We start from the raw sequence: 25,569 nt of genomic DNA on the forward strand, positions 1-25,569 counted from the left end.
GCCAATGGCAATGTTGGCTTTATCTATAATGCAGGGAGCCACTTGTGGATTTGACAGCTCTAACACAGTTCTAAATCAGACACCTTCAAAACAACCGCTATGCGGATGTTCGCTAAAGCAGATATGATTGAATCGAGCCCCAACTTACATTGTAGAGGAATACATCAACATTGTAAAAAGATGTGCAGACATAAGACGCAGTATTGAAAGCATCATATAATAACATAAATTCTGCAATTCCTTCAACCTTAAAAATATGTGAACTAAAATACATGATCCTGAAACATTTAATTAAACTGAGCAGATTTAAAAAAAGAGAGATTACATTACATTTCAGAAAGTAAATATCAGAGACATGGAAATGTGTGAATGGTGTGTTAAGGCAAGATTAACTCTTCCAATTTACATTTAAGACAGCAATTAAGTAGCAAGATAGTGTACACAGACAGTCACATTGATTTCATTACTGATTAAGAGTTGTCACTGTATTTGAAAAAATATATATCTTCAAGCCACAGATAAAAATCCCAAGTGATGACGCCAGGTACATCCAGAGAGGTTCAATTAATGTGGTCCAGTTTGTGTGAAGGCATATACTGTAAACAAACACATCCAGTAGCCCAATGTTGTAATGGAACATTCACTGTTTCAAACTGAAAATAAACTGTCCCATCTTGCTGAGGTGAAATCTAGTAAACTGCTACAGCAACACCAATAAATATAAAATGTACCACTGTTTACCACAGCATTTTCCTGCAAAGCAGTTTCAACAGCAAGAGTAAAGAAGTTTACATAAGTCAGAAAATAGGTTTCTGAGATCTCATCTTTGAACTACGATTCATCTCTGATCTATGGGATGGACAATCTTATTTCTGAGGCTCTAAACCAGGTTGAAATCAGAAGACACCAGAAGCTTTAAAGAATCGCATTTCATCACTGCATGGAAGCAATCCTATGTTTCTTGCTGGACTGATAGAATACATTTACACAAGCACAAGCTTTGTAATATAAAAATGGCTTTTGGAAGTACTGTTAAATGCTCTGGCATTCCACCCAGTCTCACAAATGTAATAGACTATTGATCAAGGTAATAAAATATTCATTAATATTGTATGAACCTTATTACTATCAAAGGTCAGAGCATACTGGCTCAAACAATGAGAATAATTTATCCAGAAGGATAAGTAGGTAATAGAATGCCACACCAATCAAAAAAGATTCACCTAATTGTGCTTTTGGAGTTTGATTGCAGTTCTTATTCAGATTAGTGTTCTTTCAATAATGGTGTAGTGGTTTAAACAGAAACATGGAAGTATACTGTATGACTAAGATGGCATTTTACTATATCATACAAATGTCAAGATTCATAAACATTTTCTTCAGCAGAGAGGGGGCAGTTGTTTCCAATCCCTTGGCCCATATTTGATGAAGCAGAATGCCTCAATTACTGCAAAAAGGAACTACAGACTGAATGTGACATTTGGGTCAGTGGCGGATGTATAGGAGATTTGACTGGCATGTCTGATTAATGACATGTACTGTATCATTAACTTTAACAAATAGAGAAATGATCAACTCAAACAGTTAACTTCTTGTTCATAGAGGTCTGAGATATTTCCACATAACATTGAATATCTTCCAGCTTTCCCTAATCTTAATCCAGTGATTACAACCCTCTCTATAGGAATCAAGATCTTATATCATTATTTTACATCTATACATTCAGTGAAACAACAAACCGCAAATTGTACTGGGTACTTAAATATAGCATGGATAGAAGACTGGGTATGAAGAGCATTTATTCTCATCTGTCCTTATGATTGTACCATCAAACCAAGCCTTTCTGTGTAGTCATGGAAATAGACCAAACGTTAAAAGCATTGGGCAGGAGAGTTCATGTACAGTGAGGGGAAAAAGTATTTGATCCCCTGCTTATTTTGTACGTTTGCCCACTGACAAAGACATGATCAGTCTATAATTTTAATGGTAGGTTTATTTGAACAGTGAGAGATAGAATAACAACAAAAAAATCCAGAAAAGCGCATGTCAAAAATGTTATAAATTGATTTGCATTTTAATGAGGGAAATAAGTACTTGACCCCCTCTCAATCAGAAAGATTTCTGGCTCCCAGGTGTCTTTTACACAGGTAACGAGCTGAGATTAGGAGCACACTCTTAAAGGGAGTGCTCCTAATCTCAGCTTGTTACCTGTATAAAAGACACCTGTCCACAGAAGCAATCAATCAATCAGATTCCAAACTCTCCACCGTGGCCAAGACCAAAGAGCTCTCCAAGGAAGTCAGGGACAATATTGTAGACCTACACAAGGCTGGAATGGGCTACAAGACCATCGCCAAGCAGCTTGGTGAGAAGGTGACAACAGTTGGTGTGATTTTCGCAAATGGAAACACAAAATAACTGTCAATCTCCCTCGGCCTGGGGCTCCATGCAAGATCTCACCTCGTGGAGTTGCAATGATCATGAGAACGGTGAGGAATTCCAGTGTTCGATACTGTACATATACATGCCCGTCTGAAGTTTGCCAATGAACATCTGAATGATTCAGAGGAGAACTGGGTGAAAGTGTTGTGGTCAGATGAGACCAAAATGGAGCTCTTTGGCATCAACTCAACTCGCCGTGTTTGGAGGAGGAGGAATGCTGCCTATGACCCCAAGAACACCATCCCCACCGTCAAACATGGAGGTGGAAACATTATGCTTTGGGGGTGTTTTTCTGCTAAGGGGACAGGACAACTTCACCGCATCAAAGGGACGATGGACGGGGCCATGTACCGTCAAATCTTGGGTGAGAACCTCCTTCCCTCAGCCAGGGCATTGAAAATGGGTCGTGGATGGGTATTCCAGCATGACAATGACCCAAAACACATGGCCAAGGCAACAAAGGAGTGGCTCAAGAAGAAGCACATTAAGGTCCTGGAGTGGCCCAGCCAGTCTCCAGACCTTAATCCCATAGAAAATCTGTGGAGGGAGCTGAAGGTTCGAGTTGCCAAACGTCAGCCTCGAAACCTTAATGACTTGGAGAAGATCTGCAAAGAGGAGTGGGACAAAATGTGTGCAAACCTGGTGGCCAACTACAAGAAACATCTGACCTCTGTGATCGCCAACAAGGGTTTTGCCACCAAGTACTAAGTCATGTTTTGCAGAGGGGTCAAATACTTATTTCCCTCATTCAAATGCAAATCAATTTATAACATTTTTGACATGCCTTTTTCTGGATTTTTTTGTTGTTATTCTGACTCTCACTGTTCAAATAAACCTACCATTAAAATTATAGACTGATAATTTCTTTGTCAGTGGGCAAAAGTACAACATCAGCAGGGGATCAAATACTTTTTGTACATTAACATTATGGGTAGAAAAAGGAATTTGGCTTAAATTGACAGCCATAACAACAACACTCGTCCTCAACAACGATTCATTTGATCACGAGTCGCTGGTCTTGGCCCACTTCATATTCGAGAACCTCTCTTCTCTTTTCCATCAACACTGGGAGGAGTAAAGTGAATGTGTGATTCATATGTGATTAAAGTCCATGACACTCCAGACCCAGGCTCGGCTGGGCAGTCTTTTGGTCCATGGGGAGTCTTTTGGTCCATTGATACAGTAACACCCTGGGGCAGCAGGGTGCAGGCCAGTCACTATGAAGGGCCCTGGGTACAGTCATAGTCCAGGATTAGACCTTTGATGTGAGACAGTTTCTGATGCAGATACTCGCATCGCTTCTTGTCTTCCCGGTAACCAGGGAACTTCTGCAAAGACAAGGCAGAAGGCCGTCAGAGAGCTGGCATTATGATGACATTGACAAAGTAGAGGGGCGTGTAGCGTATGGGAAAAGATGATCCTCAGAGGTGTAAGGAATTAAGTAAAAATACTTTAAAGTCTACTTAAGTAGTTTTTTGGGGGTATCTGTACTTTACTATTTATATTTTGGACTACTTTTACTTCACTACATTCCTAAAGAAAGTAACTTTTTACTCCATACATTTTCCCTGACACCCAAAAGTACTCATTACATCTTCAATGCTTAGCAGGACAGGAAAATAGTCAAATTCCCGCACTTATCAAGAGAACATCCCTGGTCATCCCTACTGCCTCTGATCTGGCGGACTCACTAAACACACATGCTTCACTTGTAAATTATGTCTGAGTGTTGGAGTGTGCCCCTTGATATCCGTAAATTTAAGAAAACAAGAAAATAGTGCCGTCTGGTTTGCTTAATATAAGGAATTTGAAATTATTTATACTTTTACTTTTACATTTGATACTTAAGTATATTTTAGCAATTATATTTACTTTTAATACTTAAGCATATTTAAAAGCAAATACTTTTTTACTTTTACTCAAGTAGTATTTTATTGGGTGACACTTTTACTTGAGTCATTTTCTATTAAAGTATCTTTACTTTTACTCAAGTTTGACAGTTGGGTACTTTTTCCTCCTCTAATAATATGCCATTTAGCAGACGCTTTTATCCAAAGCGACTTACAGTCATGCGTGCATACATTTTTGTGTATGGGTGGTCCCGGGGATCGAACCCACTACCTTGGCGTTACAAGCGCCGTGCTCCTAATGATCCTAATAACAACATTAATATCACTGGTATGAGTCAAAGTTCTTTGTGATACCCATACAGGCTACAGTAGATAAGACAGGCTATAAAATAATTCAATTATATTCCCTGCTCATGCATTACTTACTTTCTTATATTTTCTGTATTTCTGCAGTATTTGGTCCTCCATGAGCTGTAAGAGTGGAAAAATACAAGACATTTAGTAAACCCTTGGAAGTTCATCAAGCCAGGTCTTTAAATGTTTAAACAGAAGTGTTTTGATTTGTGTATGGAAGTGACGTCAGTTCCTTGCTCATACCTTGTATTCCTGTGTACCGGGGGACAGAGTGTTGATCTTTGAGCCCAGCTGAACAAACATCTCTGTGATAGTACCGATCCGGTGGTGCAGGGCCCTGTACTCATCATACTCCGCACAGAAATCCTCCTTGTACTGTTGCCGTTGCTCTGAGGCTGTGATGGTGTTGTACTTTCTGGAAAGAGAGACATTAACATCTTGTGAACTGTCATTTCAACAACCACAGGCCCATGGCATCCATCTGCTATGGTCTGGTCTAGTCTGGCCAGCTGTGACAGGCAACGTGGAATGGCCACATCAGGAGGTAGAAATAGACGGGTTAGCTGACAACGTCAGAAAAAGATGCGCACGCTTCAAATGGGGCAGAAGGCCGTGTATTGCTGTGATTCTGGATGGCCAGATAGATAGAAACAATGACAAGAAGCTGCCATGTGGGGAACCGTAGGTGGCTCGTTTCAGGTCATTGTATCTTGTTATTGATACCATGTCTTGTTTTGAGGTGTTTTCACTGATATCCTGTCTAAGCTAATATGGCTAAACTTTGCTAGCTAGCTAACCAACAACTGTAAAGATGTATTTGAGAGAAAACAAGTGCTCATTGTGCAAATGTATTTATGTTTTCAATAAATATTGGAGACGAAATATAGTTTACATGATGTCAATAATCTAAACCAACCCTGTCTGTTTTACGCCACGTAGCAGGCGTAAAAGAAACGCCTTAAACTAGATCCCCTACATACTGATGAGAAGAAAAAAAAACTATCAGGGGAGGTTTTCTTTTGCACGGTTCAACCAATCCAGAAAATGTGGAGGAGGAGTTAAGATGGAGTGTCGCCTTGTTAACATCCAAAGTGGAAGTTGTGTCACAGGCTCTCTTTCCATTTCCCCTGAAAACCGGGACATCCCGGACTCAGCAGAGGCTACTAAACAACCAACCCATCTATATAAATATGCATTCGTCTCTCCAGCAGGTGGCACTGCAGATTAGCAAAATGAATGGCTTTTGACTCAGCAATGATTTCACAGAGAGATGTGTTCTCAAGATGTAGAAATGTAAGACATTAGGTCATTCGTTTTCTAAGTCATTCTCGGTAAAGCTGTGTTATTACTGAACATGTGACAGACCATTTAAACGTTCACATTTTCCACTATTTATGTGAATGTTTTCAAGCTGAATCCAGCCCTTTTCGAACAAATCACTTTCCTTTCACAACAAAAGTGGTTAAAGTAGTCATACCATTAAACAAAAACATTGAAGCAACAGATGGTAGTAACAGAACCTGAGACTTTGAAAGCACATACTGCCTTCACTCCTGCCATATTTACAGTTTGAATGGCCTTCAAATAACTGATCAACCTAGCAGCACCACTCAGCAACCCAGGGCGATTCTGGAGGACTTATGAATGAAGCAGTGTGTTTGAACTTACATTAAATAGTCGGACAGCTCCTCCGGTGACGTACGAGTGACAGGTGTTTTAGCCCCCTCATGGTCTGGAGATAAACACAAGCAGAGGAAAAAAGGTTAATGTAATCTGCCAATGCAAACGTGAAAAAGCTCATATCATACCAAGGCTGATGGAGTCGTTTATCAGTGCTCCTGATAAGAGACCTGCTCCAAGGCAGGCAGTGTCAGTGACGCCAGCAGCGCTCCAGATTGGGAGGCAGAATAGCCTGCTGACTCGATGGACCGTGGGTCACCCAGCTGTTCCACAGTCAATCATCTACACACTAGCCAGGGAAAGGGATGGGGGGTGCTAGCAGAAGATACATACACATCACCTTTCCACTGGAAATGCTCTTCAGATCACTGATTTATTGTCACTCTGTTGAAAACCTACAGCAATTCACCATGAGCCTTCTCGATAAGTCACCTAACCTATTTGAGACAGGTCCCTTTGAAGTTTCATAATACTTTTCCAAAGGATATAGTTGCTTTACTACTGCAATAAATATGTGTAATAAAAACAGACATTTTGCCTGTGATCTTTGCTATTTTGTATAATGTGGAGAGTGTTTGACAGTGTTTATGTATATATGGAAAGTGTTTATTCGTATGTATACAAATCCTGGGCAGTCTATCCTGTAATCTTGTTGGCTCAAATAAACGGATTAGGTGCTTCTTCTAAATGATTAAACTGCTCTGATTTTAATGTGGGCATAGGCCAGAAGTAGTGTAAAACAGGGATTCCGTTAAGAAAATGTGGCGCCGGACATTTGACCGGCAGCGTTTTAATGTACCGGACATTTGAGAAATTGACTGGACCCATATGCATTGGATACGTAACCTGATTAGGGCGTCCACCCACGGTGCTCAGAATGACAGAAATCACCTTTAGATTATGGTCATTCATATTAACAGAACATGCAAGTCGAGGATGCAACGTTGTGCAGTCCTTCTTACCGAAGTCTGATGTGCACTTTGTAGATATTAGAATAACTGTCCACATTTACTTTTCCTCAGCCAGCAAAAGGAGTAACGAACAGCAAAATCACTAGGCTATGTAAATCTACAATCCCCCATTGTAGAAAAGTAAACCTATTCTATTGGTCAGCTTTTCTAGAAAGAAATAGCCTATTCCAAACAGACTCTGGGACAGTTGTGGGACGATAGATCCCAAATTCATACAACCAGTCGGCCTAGGCTACATAAAAAAAAAAAAATGTTAAAAAGCAATGATTCTGATGCAACAGAATAGAACATTTAGCTTAAAATGTTGATAAACTATTGTTTCTTCACATTATAAGCACGGCAATGTGCACAAGGCAGTAGACTATGCATGAATGTTCGTTCCATAATACAATTAGCGGGAAAACACTGATGTCAAAAGGGCACCTCACATGCAAGCAGTGACAGAGACGAAAATATCAAATCAAATTAACCAACAATGCAGTTTTAAGAAAAATAAGAATGAAGAAAACATTTACTAAATAAACTAAAGTAAAAAAAAAAAAGAACAAAAAAAGAACACAATAAAATAACAATAATGAGGCTATATTAAAAAAGAATAATGTATGCACTCACTAACTGTAAGTTGCTCTGGATAAGAGCGTCTGCTAAATGACTAAAATGTAAATGTAAATGTATATTCGGGGGGAACCGAGTCAATGTGCAGGGGTACAGGTTAGTCTAGGTAATTGAGGTAATATGTACACTACCGGTCAAAGGTTTTAGAACACCTACTCATTCAAGGGTTTTTCTTTATTTTTACTATTTTCTACATTGTAGAATAATAGTGAAGACATCAAAACTATGAAATAACACATATGGAATCATGTAGTAACCCAAAAAGTGTTAAACAAATCAAAATATATTTTATATTTGAGATTCTTCAAATAGCCACCCTTTGCATTGATGACAGCTTTGCACACTCTTGGCATTCTCTCATCTGCTTTTCCAACAGTCTTGAAGGAGTTCCCACATATGCTGAGCACTTGTTGGCTGCATTTCCTTCACTCTGCGGTCCGACTCATCCCAAACCATCTCAATTTGGTTGAGGTCGGGGGATTGTGGAGGCCAGGTCATCTGATGCAGCACTCCATCACTCTCCTTCTTGGTAAAATAGCCCTTACACAGCCTGGAGGTGTGTTGGGTCATTGTCCTCTTGAAAAACAAATGATAGTCCCACTAAGCCCAAACAAGATGGGATGGCGTATCGATGCAGAATGCTGTGGTAGCCATGCTGGTTAAGTGTGCCTTGAATTCTAAATAAATCACAGACAGTGTCACCAGCCAAGCACCCCCACACCATTACACCTCCTCCTCCATGCTTTACTGTGGGAAAAACACATGCGGAGATCATCCGTTCACCCACACCGCGTCTCATAAAGACACGGCGGTTGGAACCAAAAATCTCCAATTTGGACTCCAGACCAAAGGACACAATGTCCATTGCTCATGTTTCTTGGCCCAAGCAAATCTCTTCTTCTTATTGGTGTCCTTTAGTAGTGGTTTCTTTGCAGCAATTCGACCATGAAGGCCTGATTCACACAGTCTCCTCTGAACAGTTGATGTTGAGATGTGTCTGTTACTTGAACTCTGTGAAGCATTTATTTGGGCTGCAATTTCTGAGGCTGGAAACTCTAATGAACTTATCCTCTGCAGCAGAGGTAACTCTGGGACTTCCATTCCTGTGGTGGTCCTCATGAGAGCCAGTTTCATCATAGCGCTTGATGGTTTTTGCGACTGCACTTGAAGAAACGTTCATTGACATTTTCCGTATTGACTGACCTTCATGTCTTAAAGTAATGATGGACTGTCGTTTCTCTTTGCTTATTTGAGCTGTTCTTGCCATAATATGGACTTGGTCTTTTACCAAATAGGGCTATCTTCTGTATACCCCCCCCCCCCCCCCCCCCCCCCCACCTTGTCACAACAAATCTGATTGGCTCAAACACATTAAGAAGGAAAGAAATTCCACAAATTAACTTTTAAGAAGGCACACCTGTTAATTGAAATGCATTCCAGGTGACTACCTCATGAAGCTGGTTGAGAGAATGCCAAGAGTGTGCAAAGCTGTCATCAAGGCAAAGGGTGGCTATTTGAAGAATCTAAAATATATTTTGATTTGTTTAACACTTTTTGGGTTACTACATGATTCCATATGTGTTATTTCATAGTTTTGATGTCTTCATTATTATTCTACAATGTAGAAAATAGTAAAAATAAAGAAAAACCCTTGAATGAGTAGGTGTTCTAAAACTTTTGACCGGTAGTGTACATGTAGGTAGGGGTAGAAATGTTGAAAGAGGGGAGATCAAATATGCAACAACTAGTATGGGTTGCTAATATGACTAGGATTGTGGCTACTGGACAATGAAAGAAAGTTGATATAAAATAATTGCCTCCACAGATATGGTCTGATTTTGGCTTGGCTACTTTGAAGCAAGGTAAGACATGCCTCATAATATGTATTAAAACGTTCAGGTTTCAAACAATTAAGCATATGTTTTCAAAATGCATACTGCCTCCAGCTCATTGCAAAGTGGTGTGTGATATGCTGATGAAGCCTGCCTTGCGTTGCCTATGTTTGTTGTTTGAGATGCTGTACATATGTGATATATAAGATACATAACAAATATACTGTACCCATGTGCCAATTTAATTCCACTAAATTATGCAAATTAACCTATAGACCGATAAGCATGACCAGTCAAATGTATTTACATCGACTGGTATTTCCATCAATGAATAGGCTAAAAAGCATTATTTCGCAATGGGATTTTTTCTTCTCCCGGAAAATTGACCGGCACCAATTGTATTCATTGGCTTAAAAAAAAAAAAAAGCCAATAGCCGGCTATTAGCGGCTATCGGAAACTCTGCTTTAAATATACCCTTAGATATGATTACTGTATCATTGTCAACATGTTTTGTTTCTGCTATCATTCCAGCCAACAAGGTCTCAAAATTATATGATTTTGTTGAAAATTACATTGGGAATCAAAGTGTGCTTTTCTTACCATTGAGATGTTCCTGGTTCTGCTTCAGGTCGGGACTGGTCTCTATCCAGTCTTGTTTTAAGTGTTCCCGTTCCTTGTCTTTGTGCTTCTTGGACTTCTTCTTTTTGTGCTGGCCGTCAGCTAGCTGCTGGTCAGTGCAGATGGAGGGCTCAGTTTGTGGGGCCTTGGGGCTTGGTACTGCTGGGACCGGCTCTGTCCTCTCCAGCTTGGGAATACTGGAGGAACCATCCAGTTTGTGCCGTGTGTAGAGACCATTAGGGCTTCCCTGGACATGATTGTTGGTTCTCTCAAACTCTGTTTTGGTCTGTACACTGGTGTTGCCTGGACCAGATGAGCTACGGGCTCCAATGGGACCAAGGTGTCCATTGGAAGGCGACTGCAGGGGTAAACTGTGATCTAGTCTTTGCTTCTTGGGGGTCTGAAAATCAAATAGGTCGGAGGGCAAGGGGCGTTTCTATGAGAAGGGGAAGAGAAGAGGTTTTACCTGTAAGACTTCTTGGTGAAGACTAACCATTAAAACATCCTAACTGGCCCCTGAAAACGGCAGTGACTGAACTGCCTCCAGCACTCCCATAAATAAAAAGCAGATGCTGCCACACCAAGAAACGTTCCTCTCATTCCTCCTGTACTCAATCTTATTTTGCAGTAAGCCCACGTCTTGTCAAAAAGCATAACACTGATCCACTACTCAAACACAAATAATTTAACCCTTGAAATTAATCTCTGTATTCTCTTTCATTTCTAATAAATCTCAAGCTTATAAGAAAAGAAACAGTGAGGAAGGGCAGGATGTAGAAATTATTTTAGAGTTAGGAAGGTGAGTATTTACCACAGAGGGAGTCTTGACTGGGCTGAGTTGTGACGGAGAATCCCCAGGGGTTTTGTGGAATGAATGGTTTGACTGGAAACTCTTCAACTGGCTACTGAAGCTCAGTGGCTGCAGTTTCCTGCAACATTAGAAGGGGAAGACATTTTTACTTTGCTATTCCGTTTATGTTAGGGCAGATCATTTAAGCTTTAAACTTCACTTTGGACAGACGTATTAGTTTGTAAATAATGGTTCAAACTCCAACTGCAATTGTATGGTTTCCAGTGAAGTGAAAGAGGTGGGGCCATGTTAACAGAGGAAAACAAAACAAAACACAAATAACCATTTGGTTACTGTAACTTCAGGATCAAGATACATAAATTACAAGCAAAGTCTGCCTTAGACGCTGCTGTTTATATTCATATTTGCAAAATAACAAATGGAACCACGCTGTCAGACAGACATTACACTCCCACATATTTTACAACACACCAGTTTTCTACACTTGACCTCAGAGTGAAACTGACAAGTTTTTCTGCATGTTTCAAAGTGTTAGGCTGTCTGTAGTGTTTCTAGGTTACAGAACACAGATTACATCTGTAAGAGGCAGGCACTAATGCGGAGCAGTGTCCAGTCACCTCAGTGAGGAGAACAATGGTGCCAGATGCAGGCTCTGTTAGGCTAAACACTCCTCTCTCCACTGGCAATCTGCTTCCTCCAGCTCCTTCCTCACAGAAACCTCACTGGAATCAGAGTTCAATCATACCTCCCACAGGAGCAGCATGACCATTTTAACTAGATAATCAATGGAATCTGCTGGAAGCACCACTGGCTTTCAGGACATTCCAGACATGAGACCCTCGGACAGACTAGGCTACCAGCCTGGTTGGATTCTGATACTAACCACATCCAAATGAAGTTGCTATCTGAGATAAACTATAAGAAAAGGCTCTTCGTTATAATTAAAGAACGGTCATATAGTTATGAGCCAAGTCAACAGCACCTGTATCATGTACATTCACAACACTCTTTATAACATCTGAGTCAGTAGTGTAAACAGAAGGGCAACAGTCAGTTGCACAGTAAGTAGGCAGGAGGTGGATATCCACTCTCTCATTCTAAAAAGCTCAGCCAGGCTGCTGTCCTCTACATTAATACTATTTGGCAACACCATGCAGAGAATATTTCTCTCCCCACTTTGATAAATGTGCCCATTAAGACATTTATCTGTGCAGAGAAATAGTCATTTAGAGTCTCTCCTTTCAACATGATCACAGCGGCCTGCCACAGTAATCCAGTGGGCCTGCAGTCTTAACGCCAGCACGTTGTCAAAAAGCATCAGAGCACCCCGCTACTGAGGAGAGGTAATGGGCTCCCGAGTGGCGCAGCGGTCTAAGGCACTGCATCTCAGTGCTTAAGGCGTCACTACAGACCCCCTGGTTTGATTCCAGGCTGTATCACAACCGGCCGTGATTGGGAGTCCCATAGGGCGGCGCACAATTGGCCCAGCGTCGTCCGGGTTTGGCTGGTGTAGGCCGTCATTGTAAATAAGAATTTGTTCTTAACTGACTTGCCTAGTTAAATAAAGGTAAAATAAAAATAAATAAAAATCCAATTACTGAAGCTTACAATGTTACATTAAGATAAACTACAGACAAGGGGACTCTCCACCATGACACCAACATCATGTTGATATACAGGTAATATTAAAATATTCACTGGTGCTAGAGAAGACAGGTGAGTAGAAGTACAATAATAATATAATAATAAATAATAATTGGTCATTTAGCAGACGCTCTTATCCAGAGCGACTTACAGGAGCAATTAGGGTTAAGTGCCTTGCTCAAGGGCACATCGACAGATTTTTCACCTAGTGGGCTCGGGGATTAGAACCAGCGACCTTTCGGTTACTGGCACAACGCTCTTAACCACTAAGCTACCTGCCGCCCAAGCCACACCCACCTGGCCAGGAGCCTATGGATGAGCTGCTTCTCTTCCTCTAGGTAACCGGGCCAATCCTTCTGGACGTGACTGTAGAACTCATCCTTCAGAGTAAAGCTGTGGTCTTTGGGATTCAGTTTAGCAACCTGCAAATCAATGACAAACACATTTTAGCCCTCTGTCTCTGAAGCGTTAGTTGCAGTTTTGACCCTGGTTAAAAAAAGGATCAACTGGCAGGCTGTGCCCAGTTAGAGTCACAAATGCAGTACCAAATCTAGTCTACCTAGAATGCCTCCGTGACAAAGAGAGCGAGACAGCAAGAGAGAGAGGCTACTCTGCAGTGTTTACATTTGGAACCCCTAGAGGGATTTATAATTGCTTATAAATGCACCTGAATCCCCGAGGCACTTTTAAAGTTGCTGTGATGTTTTACATGTGTTTCATTTACCAAAATAGATTAGGTTTATTCATTTGAAATGCATTACAATTGGACTACAATATGCAAAAGTTGTGCGCTATTGAGTTTGATCTGCACTCAGTGAAACCAGTGCCTACCATGCACCTGCAGCCTAGTGCCAGAGTACAGTTTATTGTAGTGCCGTGTTGTGTTCTAGAGGTCTCACCTCGTCCAGTACTGCTCCCAGGTCAGCCTTGTCCTTAGGACTGGCCCTCTCCCTCTCCAGCCACAGCAGAAGCTCAGGCTTCCTGTAGGCCTTCAAGGCAAGGACGTGGATGATGCGGTCTCTTAGGGGCCTGAGGGCCACTGGGCTGGGGGCCCCGCTCCTCTTGCTGCTGGGGGAGTGCCTGTTGCTGCTGATGTCCATGTTTGACGACAGGCCCTGCTTCCTCTGGATCTTCACACATTTACCTGACAGAGAAAGGTAGATACACAGAGAAGTGCCATTTGATGAGAACAATGTTAGTGACATACACACCATTTTTTAGACATAAAAGCTACCTTCTTACACATCTAAGCTACTGTTACCAAGTAAAGAGTAGTGGTTTTGTGCTCTTGTCATTCAGTGAAAGTTTCAGCAATTACCACAATTATCACTTGGATAATCCAAAGCGCTCATAGAAAGCCAAGCAGTACACTGGAAATGTGCCGAGCGCGGGACGGAGGATTATGCTTGTTCTGACTGCCTCTGAACAGGATTCAAAATAGACCGCCACTTCTCTGAATAGCCCAGCAACTCAACACAGTGCCAATTCTCAGCCAATCCTCAGGCCAGTTATGCAAAAAAAGGCCTGGTATAATGTGTGAGACACAGGCCGGAAGTAAAACCAGATGTGCTTTGTCTTGACAGATGATGTCTGTCATAAATACAGTATGCAAACACTGCACACAGGAATGGCACCTTGTGTCCCTAGCAGGAAATAGCGTCTGAACAAACATATTTAGCCAGATCGCAAACAGCCTCCTGTACACATACACACTCAAGTGTTGGTGCGCAGCGCCAGGATGGGAGTTCAGTGAAAGAGTTGCCAGTGAAGTTAACCGGCTCCTGTGCAAGCAGAGGAGCATGGAAACTGAAGAACCTCACTCATACACAGAGGCCCTTTCTTCCTGTTGCAGCACTAATTCTCCTGGCTCCAAGCCAGCAGGACGTGGCGGTGCTTATAGATATATCTCCCAACCCTGATCTCATTAAAAGTTTAAGCTCTGCTTTGAAGGTTGCTATAGGACGAAAAGCACAGCCTCTTCATGGAAGCAGAGTGGTTCTGGTATCTACTGCATTATGTAAAGCTAGAACTCAGCTGCACTGTACATGAAAGAGTTGATTCACTCTATGACATATGGACCTAGTTGATTTACATACTCCGTAAAATACTATCTGGCTCCATGCACTCAATTTGACATTTCTAAAAGTCCACAGTTGTTGCACAACTGGAATGTAATAATGTTAAAGCTAGAATCTGCAGTTGCTACATCCATTTAATAATATATACCCATTGATTCTTGAAGAATAAAACGTATAAATGCCTTATGAGCTTAGTTCAACTGTTTTACCCCATCAGAACACAAAATATAAACTTCTAAAACTCCAATGTTTGGAAACAATGTAAATGTAAACAAACACTGTATAGCCTCAAAGCATGGTTAAAACTATCATTTTGATATCATAGATGGTCAGTCCTTGCATCCATAGCTCTGTCTATGAGAGTGGTTTCACTTCTCAAGGCCCATCACTCAGCATTTTACCAAAACAGAGGAAGGGAAATGCTTTGTTATTGTTTCAACTAAGGATTCTAGCTTTAAAAACATATTGGTTAACAAGTCTTCAAAATGTCTGTATTCTTCAAGGTCGCCTATTTGAAATGCTTTGCATAACAGTTACACAAACAATTCCTGACATTTTCATAATGTGAGAAATTAGGATATCATCAACATATACTATGAACCCCAGTAAGATTAAAGGGTGTAATTTTAATCAACTCTAGGCCTGAGGGTAAATCTCTGCTTTTGCCAAATGCAATGAAGTTTCCAAAGCTTGATTACCGTGGTTCAAGACACATACAATTTATAGTTCAATATCTTCCTGTAGTGTAGTGAAATAGCCTGTGTTGCAACATTTTAAACATGCAGTGACTAGACGCTAACAACAATAAATTAAATCTGCTTGTCATGTAGTTGGTTATGGGAAGGTTTGCAAAGCGCCATTCTGTCTACTGTATAGCTTTTACATGAAACCAGCAGAACACTGAACATGCTTGACTAAAACATACTTAGCTTATCAGAAATATGATATGGGTTGGTTCCTTTGTTGCTAAAAAATATTTGTGAAACGTGCCCTAAAAAAATCTAAAGCAGTAACTAAATAATCATGTTTGGACACAACCATGTTGATAACATTGAAACCAAAACAGTAGCATTCACCCAAAATGTATGGTTACACCAAAGACTATATAATGCTCAGCTTGATATTGTATGGGTGTTCCTCATCCCATCTGTCACCAAGGTGTAGTGTATCACAACCATAAGTAATGTACGTCAGACTGACACCAGACCATGCAGAGATGTGAGGAGATAGTGAGCCTATAACAGGCTGTTCTCCATGGTTCCCAGGTTGGGAGTTTATCCAGGATGGTGGGGTTATTCCCTACTCTAGCAATAAGTGCCATGGGATCTTTAGTGATCACAGAGTTAGGATCTTGGTTTATTATCTTAACTGAAAGACTGCACACAGTGTGTGGTATTCCTCACTCCTTGGGGGTAAAGGCCTTCCTATAGACCAGAGGGAGGAGTGCTGTAGCATGTTCTACTGCTACCTGATGTTCTCAGGCCTTTTCCTAACAAGATAAATGATTCTAACCAGACCTAACACTAACTGGACTAACCAGGCCTAACCCTTCTTAACCTCAATACTAGCAGACAGGTGGTGGGAGATGGGGATGCCAGTGGTTTCCAGATATAGCTTCACTATACTTCTATCGCCACTGAATATGTTAAACTAAAACACATTCCCTTTATAAGACAGTTTTGTACAGCTACAGTATAAATGGTCAGAGATGACTTTAAAATGCCTTTTACAGAACTTCTTCAAAAATCCTTTCACTGGGAAAGTATTTGAGCCATACATTAAAACTAAATCGTAGCCATTCTCCTAGCCTGCAAACTATCATTTTTATTTTATCTGTGGTACAGAATTACTGTACCACAGAAATACTGCTGGCTGCTGGCTACCAAAGGAGGTTTGTGTGCACAGTAGCGCATATGACATATAGTTTATAACCCTTTAATTTCAGTTCCCTTTGAATGGGTGCCTTACTGTCCTGTCCATGCTGTGGGAAAGTGAGTCCAGTTGTGTGCCTTAAACCCTATGAAACCAATGTCAATGTTCCCAGACTAAGGTTGCAAGTGGACGTCCTCATTTTCACTTGATTAACTTTCATGTAAAATGAATTATTTGGATTAGAATTCAGTCTTTGTTTTGCACCCATTCAGCAGAGATATTACACAGCAATCTCAACATGACAGCTACCTTGAACAGGATTATGCAAGAGCCCTCAAAAAGCCTATTTCAACAGCAGAGCATGGCATGTCATGTGTTCTGCCACCTCTGGTCTCTTGGCCATCCCACCCCTATGGGACGGAAGCTCCCGCTCAGCCCAGTCCAAGCTCTTCTCTGTCCTGGCACCCCAATGGTCCCTCTGAAGCTAGGACAGCAGAGTTCCTGCCCATCTTCCAAAAACATCTGAAAACCTACCTCTTCAAAGAGTATCTTAAATAGTCCCACAGCCTATTTATGTTTTAGACAATATGTGTAAAACTGTCAGTGTCGGCAAAGAAGAGCTCTACGTGGCTTAAACCCACAAATACATATTATGTCATGAAGACTGCAGTTCTACGCGTCTGTCCAGGTTATAATACACGGCATCAGTAACCGGTAGTCTGTCCATTCAGACTATGAGATAGAACCCACCAGAAGACACAGAAGTATGCCTGTGTATGCATCCTCCTGCATGAAATATAACTAATGCACATCAAATCAAGCCCTTAACCAACAATGCAGTTTTAAGAATGAATCCCCCCAAAATACCAAAGAAACATTAAATAAAAAAATAAGAAGAAATAAAAGCAACAAATAATTAAAGAGCAGCAGTAAAATAACAATAGTGAGGCTATATACAGGGGGTACCGGTACAGAGTCAATGTGCGGGGGCACCGGTTAGTCGAGGAAATTGAGGTAATATGTACATGTGGGTAGAGTTAAAGTGACTATGCATAGATAATAAACAGAGTAGCAGCAGCAGTGCTTGGACCACTGGTTCACATGCTGTATAAAGATATCTACAGCACTGCTATGCTCCCACAATAATATATTTACATTGTGGCACAAATAGACAGCGTTTTGATTCTGATCTTCGTCAGTTCTTAACTACTTATGGTGAATTATGGCCTTTGCTTCAGAGAATCTGCATACAATAATTCAGTATTTCAGCTGATGAAAACGAATTGAATCGCAGCCACTGTAATTAAACTCTTAGCCAAAACTTAATCCACTCAGCATGAGACTTGTTAGTGCATACTTCTGGCAAACTCAATCACATGAATGGAGCTGGCAGGCAGGTTGGCAACGTGCCTGAGCAATCTGGTTAAAATGAAGGGTAAAGGAGAAGAAAAAGAGGTATCCTCTCTCACATGAATAATTGCAACCCAGTACTTTAATCAATTATGTGATAACTTCCACACTACATGGCAATTATCAGCACGACAAGATGGTAAAAGGCGATGGATTAGAAGCTTTCAGAGAACATGAAAACACCTCCATTATTTTGCCCTTGATCCCCAAAGGTAAAGGGCTCTGTGTGAAGCTGGTTTGGACCTAGCTCAGCCAGCAGAGGAAAAAGCAGCCTGTGACTGCAGACTTACCACGTGTGGAGCCTGGCTTGATCTCGATGGCCGACCTGCTCATGATGTCCTTCTCCACCTGAGACATGCGCTCCCGAGTCATCTGGTACGAGTCATCAGTGGCACACACAGTGATCTTGTCCTGAATACTGCCCTGGCCCTCCAGGTGCTCCCTGCCCTCCCTGAGGCGAGGCGAGGCGAGGAGAGGAGAGGATCAGGCTCACATAGCAGCAAAAGGTAATGTACAAACTCTCTCACACTACTTCCAAATCAATAGAGCATTTCTTGAAAATGTGTTTTGTGTGTTTCTGTCTACGTGACATGTGTCTCACTCCCATGACTGGTTCTGTGACTTCTGTCCTCATGCTCATTCCTCACATCCTATGTTAAGGCATTAAGCTGTACAACAAGTAAAGTATTGTAAAGCCACAAGACTTCTTTGAGCTGCAGGGCAAACAGAGCGTCACAACTCTACCCCTCCAACTAACCCTTTGACCCCACATGGCCCCAAACACCGTGATCTCACCGTCCTCAGACATGTGTAGGTCAAAGGTCTAGAGACAACCAACCTCAACTGTCAAATGTTAGCAACACAGTATGCTAAATTGGTACTTACAGTAACTCAAAGGACAAAAAAGAGCTCAACAGAAAGTGCTTAACTCAAAAGGACAGAGTTTATGAGTAGTTCTAAAATAAGACTGAACTGTACTATACATGCAATGGTAAGAAAAATTGTCTGAGGATAAGCTGTCATTTGAAGCGGTCACATGGTGACAAGGGTTACTTATGTTGGCAATGGGAGAGAGTGTGAGAAAGAGAGCAGTGTCTCAGAAGTCCTGTGGTCCCAATTTGACTGAACTGACTGAATTCCATCTGTGGTTGACTGTGAAAACAGTAGTGTGTGCTTACCTTGAGACATACTGGTGTATGCAGTCGAAGCTGGCCTGAGGTTTGTCCTTGCTATCACTGGACAGGTAGAAGGAAAATACCCTTAGTGCGTCCGAGGCATCTGGGGACGGGGCGGGGATCTTGATGTACTGTTGTCAGGAGACAAAGAGAGAGTGCTAGATCACTGAGGAGACCATGTGTAAAATTATAAATGTTTATCATTTTTAGCATATTCAGCTGTGTCATCCGTCTGCATATTCTAAACATGCTAAATGAAATGCCTTGCGTTTGGGTCATACAATCCGAAAAGTTTTGGTAACTAACAATCAATTAGGCTAAACATTTAATTGGAGAGCAAAAGCTGCTAAATAGGAACACTGAGGTTATTGACATTGCGTATGATTCCACTGCTCAGGATGGCAGCCAGGCAGCCTCTGGCTTAATGTGATTTCAAATGAAGCCACATCTGAAGCAGATGAAAGTGAACTAGGCATATCATATCCCTTTCCAATCTAATTCCAAACAACATCAGCACACATCTCAAAAGCCGTGCTGTGGTTCTGCTCTCCTAAGGTACACTATATATACAGAAGTATGTGGACACCCCTTCAAATAAGTGGATTCGACTATTTAAGCCACACCCGTTGCTGACACGTGTATAAAATCGACCACACTGCCGTGCAATCTCCATAGACAAACATTGGCAGTAGAATGGCCTTACTGAAGAGCTCAGTGACTTTCAACGTGGCACTGTCATAGGATGCCCCCTTTCCAAAATGTCAGTTTGTCAAGTTTCTCCCTGCTAAAGCTGCCCCGGTCAATTGTAAGTGCTGTTATTGTGAACTGGAAATGACTTGGAGCAACAACGGTTAAGCCACGAAGTTGTAGGCCACACAAGCTCACAGACAGTTGAACTGCCTCTGGAAGCAATGTCAGCACAATAACTGTTAGTCGGGAGCTTCATGAAATGGGTTTCCATGGCTGAGCAGCTGCACACAAGCCTAAGGTCACCATGTGCAATGCCAAGCGTTGGCTGGAGTGGTGTAAAGCTCGCCGCCATTGGACTCTGGAGCAGTGGAAACGCGTTCTCTGGAGTGATGAATCACACTTCACCATCTGGAAGTCCGACGGACAAATCTGGGTTTGGCGGATGCCAGGAGAACGCTACCTGCCCCAATGCATAGTGCCAACTGTAAAGTTTGGTGGAGGAGGAATAATGGTCTGGGGATGTTTTTTATGGTTCGGGCTAGGCCCCTTAGTTCCAGTGAAGGGAAATCTTAACGCTACAGCATACAATGACATTCTAGACGATTCTGTGCTTCCAATTTTGGGGAAGGCCCTTTCCTGTTTCAGCATGACAATGCCACTGTGCACAAAGCGAGGTCCATACAGAAATGGTTTATCGAGATCGGTGTGGAAGAACTTGACTTGACTGCACAAAGCCCTGTCCTCAACCCCATCGAACACCTTTGGGATGAATTGGAACGCCGACTGCGGGCCTAATCACCCAACATCAGTGCCTGACCTCACTAATGCTCTTGTGGCTGAATGGAAGCAAGTCCCTGCAGCAATGTTCCAACATCTAGTGAAAGGCCTCCCCAGAAGAGTGGAGGCTGTTATATCAGCAAAGGGGGGACCAACTCTCTATATTAATGCCCATGATTTTGGAATGAGATGTTCGACGAGTATGTGTCCATATACATGTAGTGTATCATTGATTACACAGTGTTCCTCTGTGGTTGCTAACTGAATGCTGTGTCCTTGCAGAGCAATTCAGTTAATCAGTTTGCCCTTGCTGTTCCTAGCCCAATCCTGGTAGAGAGAACCGTATATTAATGACACTGTATGATAACGTTACTGTACTTTTATATTTGTATGAGAGGGGTAAACTTACATTTTTGCTTTTCTAAAGTTACTTGATGAAGCAAATGTTGTTGGCTAACGTTAGCTAGCACCTGTGCCACTTTGGCTGTGTTATTGTCTTGCATCTAAATTAATGAGTAGATGGACGAAAAAATAAACCATTTAGATGTCTGCACATGCTTGTGAATTGTTGTATTATTTAAGAGAGTAATATGGTTTTGTTGCATTAATCAAGAGTGCAATATGGTAGATTAAAAGTTGCTCGCATAGCTAACTAGTTCAATAGTTTGCATGCTTACTGGCTAGTGGGTACTGTGATATTTATGGTACATTTGAGCTGAGAAGCAAGAATGTCATCCCCTCTCTCAGCATGGGACATTCTGTTGCGAATGTAAATTGAAAAGGTTATGTAAATATTATGTACATAGACATATCGCCCCGATGCCTCTCTTCCAACTTTCGTCAATCTGAATAAGCAGAGGAAATTTGAGGACAAGATCACATTTTATTTGATTTTATTCATCACATGCTTCATAAACAACAGGTGTAGACTAACAGTGAAATGCTTACTGACGGTGCCCGTCCCAACAATGCAGAGAGAAAGAAAATAGAGAAATAATAGAAAAGTAAAACACGTAATATTAAAAGTAATAATAAATACACAATGAGTAACGATAACTTGGCTATATACACAGGGTACCAGTACTGAGTCGATGTGCAGGAGTACGAGGTAATTGAGGTAGATGTGTACATATAACTAGGAATAAAGTGACTAGGCAACAGGATTGATAATAAACAGTAGCAGCAGCGTATGTTATGAGTCAAACAAAGTTAGTGCAAAAAGGGTCAATGCAGATAGTCCGGGTAGCTATTTGGTTAACTATTTAATTAACTTATGGCTTGGGGGTAGATGCTGTTCAGGGTCCTGTTGGTTCCAGACTTTGTGCATCGGTACCGCTTGCCGTGCAGTAGCAGAAAGAACAGTCTATGACTTGGGTGGCTTGAGTCTTTGACAATTTTTAGGTCCTTCCTCTGACACCGCCTGAAAGGGGCAGAGAGATGGGCCACAGAATGATTACTTATTTTGACCCAGCATGATTACTGACTGACTGACTGAAAGTGCACAGCCATACAGTACTCAGAATTCAGCCATTGTTGCCATATCATCTGAAAATAAGTCACTTTCACTTCCCTGATGGTGTCAGACTAGTGTGACATGGATAACAACACAAAGGACAAAAAAAGTATGTAATATTTTCATTTTATTAGGAGCCATAAGACAAACAGCGGACAGTCATTGGGGCTTGAAACAGTCTCTTTAGTTATCTTTGGAAAGTGATTGATTCCAGGCTGGCTGGGGCAGATGTGGCAGGCAGGACTCTAGCTGCCACAAATGCCCAGTCATGCAGTACAGCCATAAGCAGTTTCTGTAGCTTGTAGCCAATAAACAGTTCCTCTTTCAACACCCCCCCCATTGCTCCTCTCTCTCCCCCTAGCGAGCTGTGCACCCTACCCCCATCACCCAGCCTCAGCTCTCTTTATAGCACACAACACGCAAGCCACACAGTGCAACACAAAGCGCAAGCCAGCCATGGACACTTGCGATATCAAACTGACCATTAGTTATGTTGACCTATATCTGTCCAGCCCTTCATGAAGTGGTGGGGCAAGATTCCACTAATGGCTGCTTCAGGTTTCTGCTAATGAACTAGCCATCAACCAAAAAAGCGTAAATAGGAGCAACAGAAGAGCCATATCGTCAGGACCCATTACCTCAAGACGCTGTCTAAAGTGGTATTGGTCTTGACCAAAATTACAAGCAACAAGTCATAGAAAGAGAGGCTCCAGAAGTAGGTCAAGGCAGACAGCATTGCAATGGAGAATGATTTGTTTCAAATGGAGATGCTGATAAAACAAAAGCCTGCCTGTCCCCAGGCGGGAGCACAGCTCAGGGTTTACAGTCTTAGCTGTGCAATCCCCAACCCCCATATTCCCACCCCCATACCACCAGCACATCCCTCTGTCTCTATTCCCTCAGTGTGAGGCGAGCATCGAGCACCCCCCTCCAGCCAAGCGTTAGAGTTGCCGGTCACCCCCGCCACTGTGCACACTTCACATTCTAATTCTAATCAATGTCACTCAGGTCAGTCCGTTTTATTCACAGCTTCCTTCTCCATCTTCATACCCATATGTAATTTAACCCATTAGTTCCCAGCTCTGCGCTCCTGGCTCCTGGGGGAGAGACCATCTCCCCTGGCAGCTTTTAGCCCCTACAGTACCTGGTGTGAAGTTTAAGGGCTTTAAAACATGAGGCACTCCGGTTAAAAGCTCTGTCTGAGCAAACAGGGGCCATCATCAACTGGCTACCTGCCACTTTCTCCTGTCTTCAGATTACATTTCCCAGGACAGTTATTCATGCTAGAGGGTTTCGAACAAACACTTAATAGAAAAGGTACACAAAAAAGCTTGGTCTACATTTTGTAGGCTTTTGTGTATGTTTAAAAAAAAATCTATAAAAATGTTGATCACAACAAAGCTGTTGAAATATTTTAAATGTTAGTCAAACTAAATGAAAAATAATCAATATTTTGTTGGTTCCCATTTTCCAAACTGATGGAAATCTAACATGACGTTTACCTTGGTCCCTTTCTGTTCCAGAACCACCACCCACATTGACAGGTAAGTCTAATATCAGTGTGAGTAACAGAGATGTGTATTTCCATAGAGCAGACTCACACAGGGCAGGCAGGTTGTACCATAAAGCTGTCCTTGCCCTAGGCCCCCAGGCCTCCGGGGCCCGTGTCTGTTCCAGGCAGTGTGAGCCTGCCCTTTCCATCTCTGGTTACGCCGGGGGAGCCCCACACTCCTGCAGGTCACATGGAAGGACTAAGGTCAAACATCTCCTAAGCTACGCTGCAGCTGAGGCCGTATGCCACGCTTCAACCAAACATCAACATCCGTGGTCAATGCCTCCAACTAACTACTTAGGCCTACATAGGAAACAAATCGCTATTTAGCATTCACTAACCACAGGAATTAGGCATCACCCTTCTGTCTGTACTCTTTATTTTATCTGATCATTCCAAGGGACATTTAAAATAGTTAGCTATGCCATATTACACTAAATGTATTTAGTTGAAATCCTTGTACAATACCCTGAAGACAAGTTACAGGACAATTATAAAATAAATTGTGAGAAAGAATGGATAACATATACAAATTATTCTAAAAACTCCCAACAGAACAAATGGGAGTCAGTGAGCAGTGTACTGTCAGAGGAGTGGTGAGTCAGTCAGCTTTGTCCAGTTGTGTCCATCCTGTGAGCTGAACTTGGCGGTTGGACAGTTAGTGTCATCCCAGCAAAATGGCATCAGATTGACAATCCTCAGCACCTTGTCAGAATAGTCTCTCGACGGGGCGCTGGGGCAGATACAATAACCCCCACTGTGGCCCCAGGCCCAGGCACATCTGCTGCAGCCTGCTCCCGGCCAGCCCTGTGTGTTTGGAGATGTCAAATACCTTCAGGCTGTTGTAAGGTGTGAACTGGACTGGAACAGAACAACATGGCTCTGCCGTTGGAGCAGGACAAAGGGCACCCCTCATTGGTGTCCATGGAAAACTCCCCATTTTGACGCACAGACAGCATTAACACTATTTATTATTTCTGATCATGCTGCTCTTCTTCTGCCTTACATTTGGTGGCGGTTGAGAAAATGATTCTGGTAAAGAGATATACTTTTTTTCCTCCTGCTAACCACCCATCTGCCAGGAAAGTATTTATTTGTTGATGTTTGGGTCTATGGACATTAGCGAGCAGGTAGAGATCCTAGATCTGGTATTTAGCATGGCAGCACAGTGATGGGAGCAGGTGCCTAGATATACAAACATGATTTGCTCTAGTCTGTGCCGCCTGCCCTTGTCTGTACTGACACTACTGGCCATTGTCCTCTCATCCCTGTCTGCACAGTCATGGCTGCTGCTGTGAGCTGCCTGTCTTTTGTTCTTGCATCTTCCCCCACAGAGCTGAGTGCAATGGCCCGTCAGCCAGCCTGGATTATTCATGAACAGCAGGGACGTGTGGCAGGCGGCTGGAGCGGGCTAGGGGGACAGCACTGTCACAGTGTGACTCCCAGCTCAGCTCGTGCATGAGGGATGGCACTCCACAGTCCCCTCTTTACCTGTCTCTCTGGTATGTGGTAATCACCAAAGCATCCCAATGAGGCAACAAACAGAACAGAGAGAACTACTATGGGAGGAGGAGGGGGGTGGATTAGAGCTGGGGCCAGCAGCATTCCCGCTCACTGCCACGCTGCATCTCCTCACAAACAGCAGTACACACATGCTGGATCCATGTGTACTATGGGGAAACAC

The 25,569-nt window shown here is 42.3% G+C and overlaps 1 protein-coding gene across 2 annotated transcripts in view; it reads right to left on the reverse strand.

Moving 5' to 3' along the window:
- LOC311134638 (RNA polymerase II elongation factor ELL2-like) overlaps positions 1–25,569 on the reverse strand; it is a 41,703-nt gene that overhangs the window by 1,934 nt on the left and 14,200 nt on the right. The window contains exons 3-12 of one of the 2 annotated variants that reach the window (XM_084168378.1): positions 19,357–19,484; positions 18,469–18,629; positions 13,718–13,962; positions 13,116–13,240; positions 11,175–11,292; positions 10,346–10,799; positions 6,315–6,378; positions 4,890–5,061; positions 4,719–4,763; positions 3,561–3,770 (exon numbers count right to left, since the gene is read on the reverse strand). In XM_084168378.1, the coding sequence (XP_084024504.1) occupies positions 3,660–3,770; positions 4,719–4,763; positions 4,890–5,061; positions 6,315–6,378; positions 10,346–10,799; positions 11,175–11,292; positions 13,116–13,240; positions 13,718–13,962; positions 18,469–18,629; positions 19,357–19,484 (1,623 nt within the window). In that variant the 3' untranslated portion in view covers positions 3,561–3,659. Of the gene's footprint in view, positions 1–3,560; positions 3,771–4,718; positions 4,764–4,889; positions 5,062–6,314; positions 6,379–10,345; positions 10,800–11,174; positions 11,293–13,115; positions 13,241–13,717; positions 13,963–18,468; positions 18,630–19,356; positions 19,485–25,569 lie in introns of those variants that run through there. The other variant, XM_084168377.1, reaches the window with a different exon arrangement.

The sequence above is a fragment of the Coregonus lavaretus genome (genome assembly GCF_964263955.1).
Source record: "Coregonus lavaretus genome assembly, chromosome: 9".
NCBI lineage: Eukaryota > Metazoa > Chordata > Actinopteri > Salmoniformes > Salmonidae > Coregonus > Coregonus lavaretus.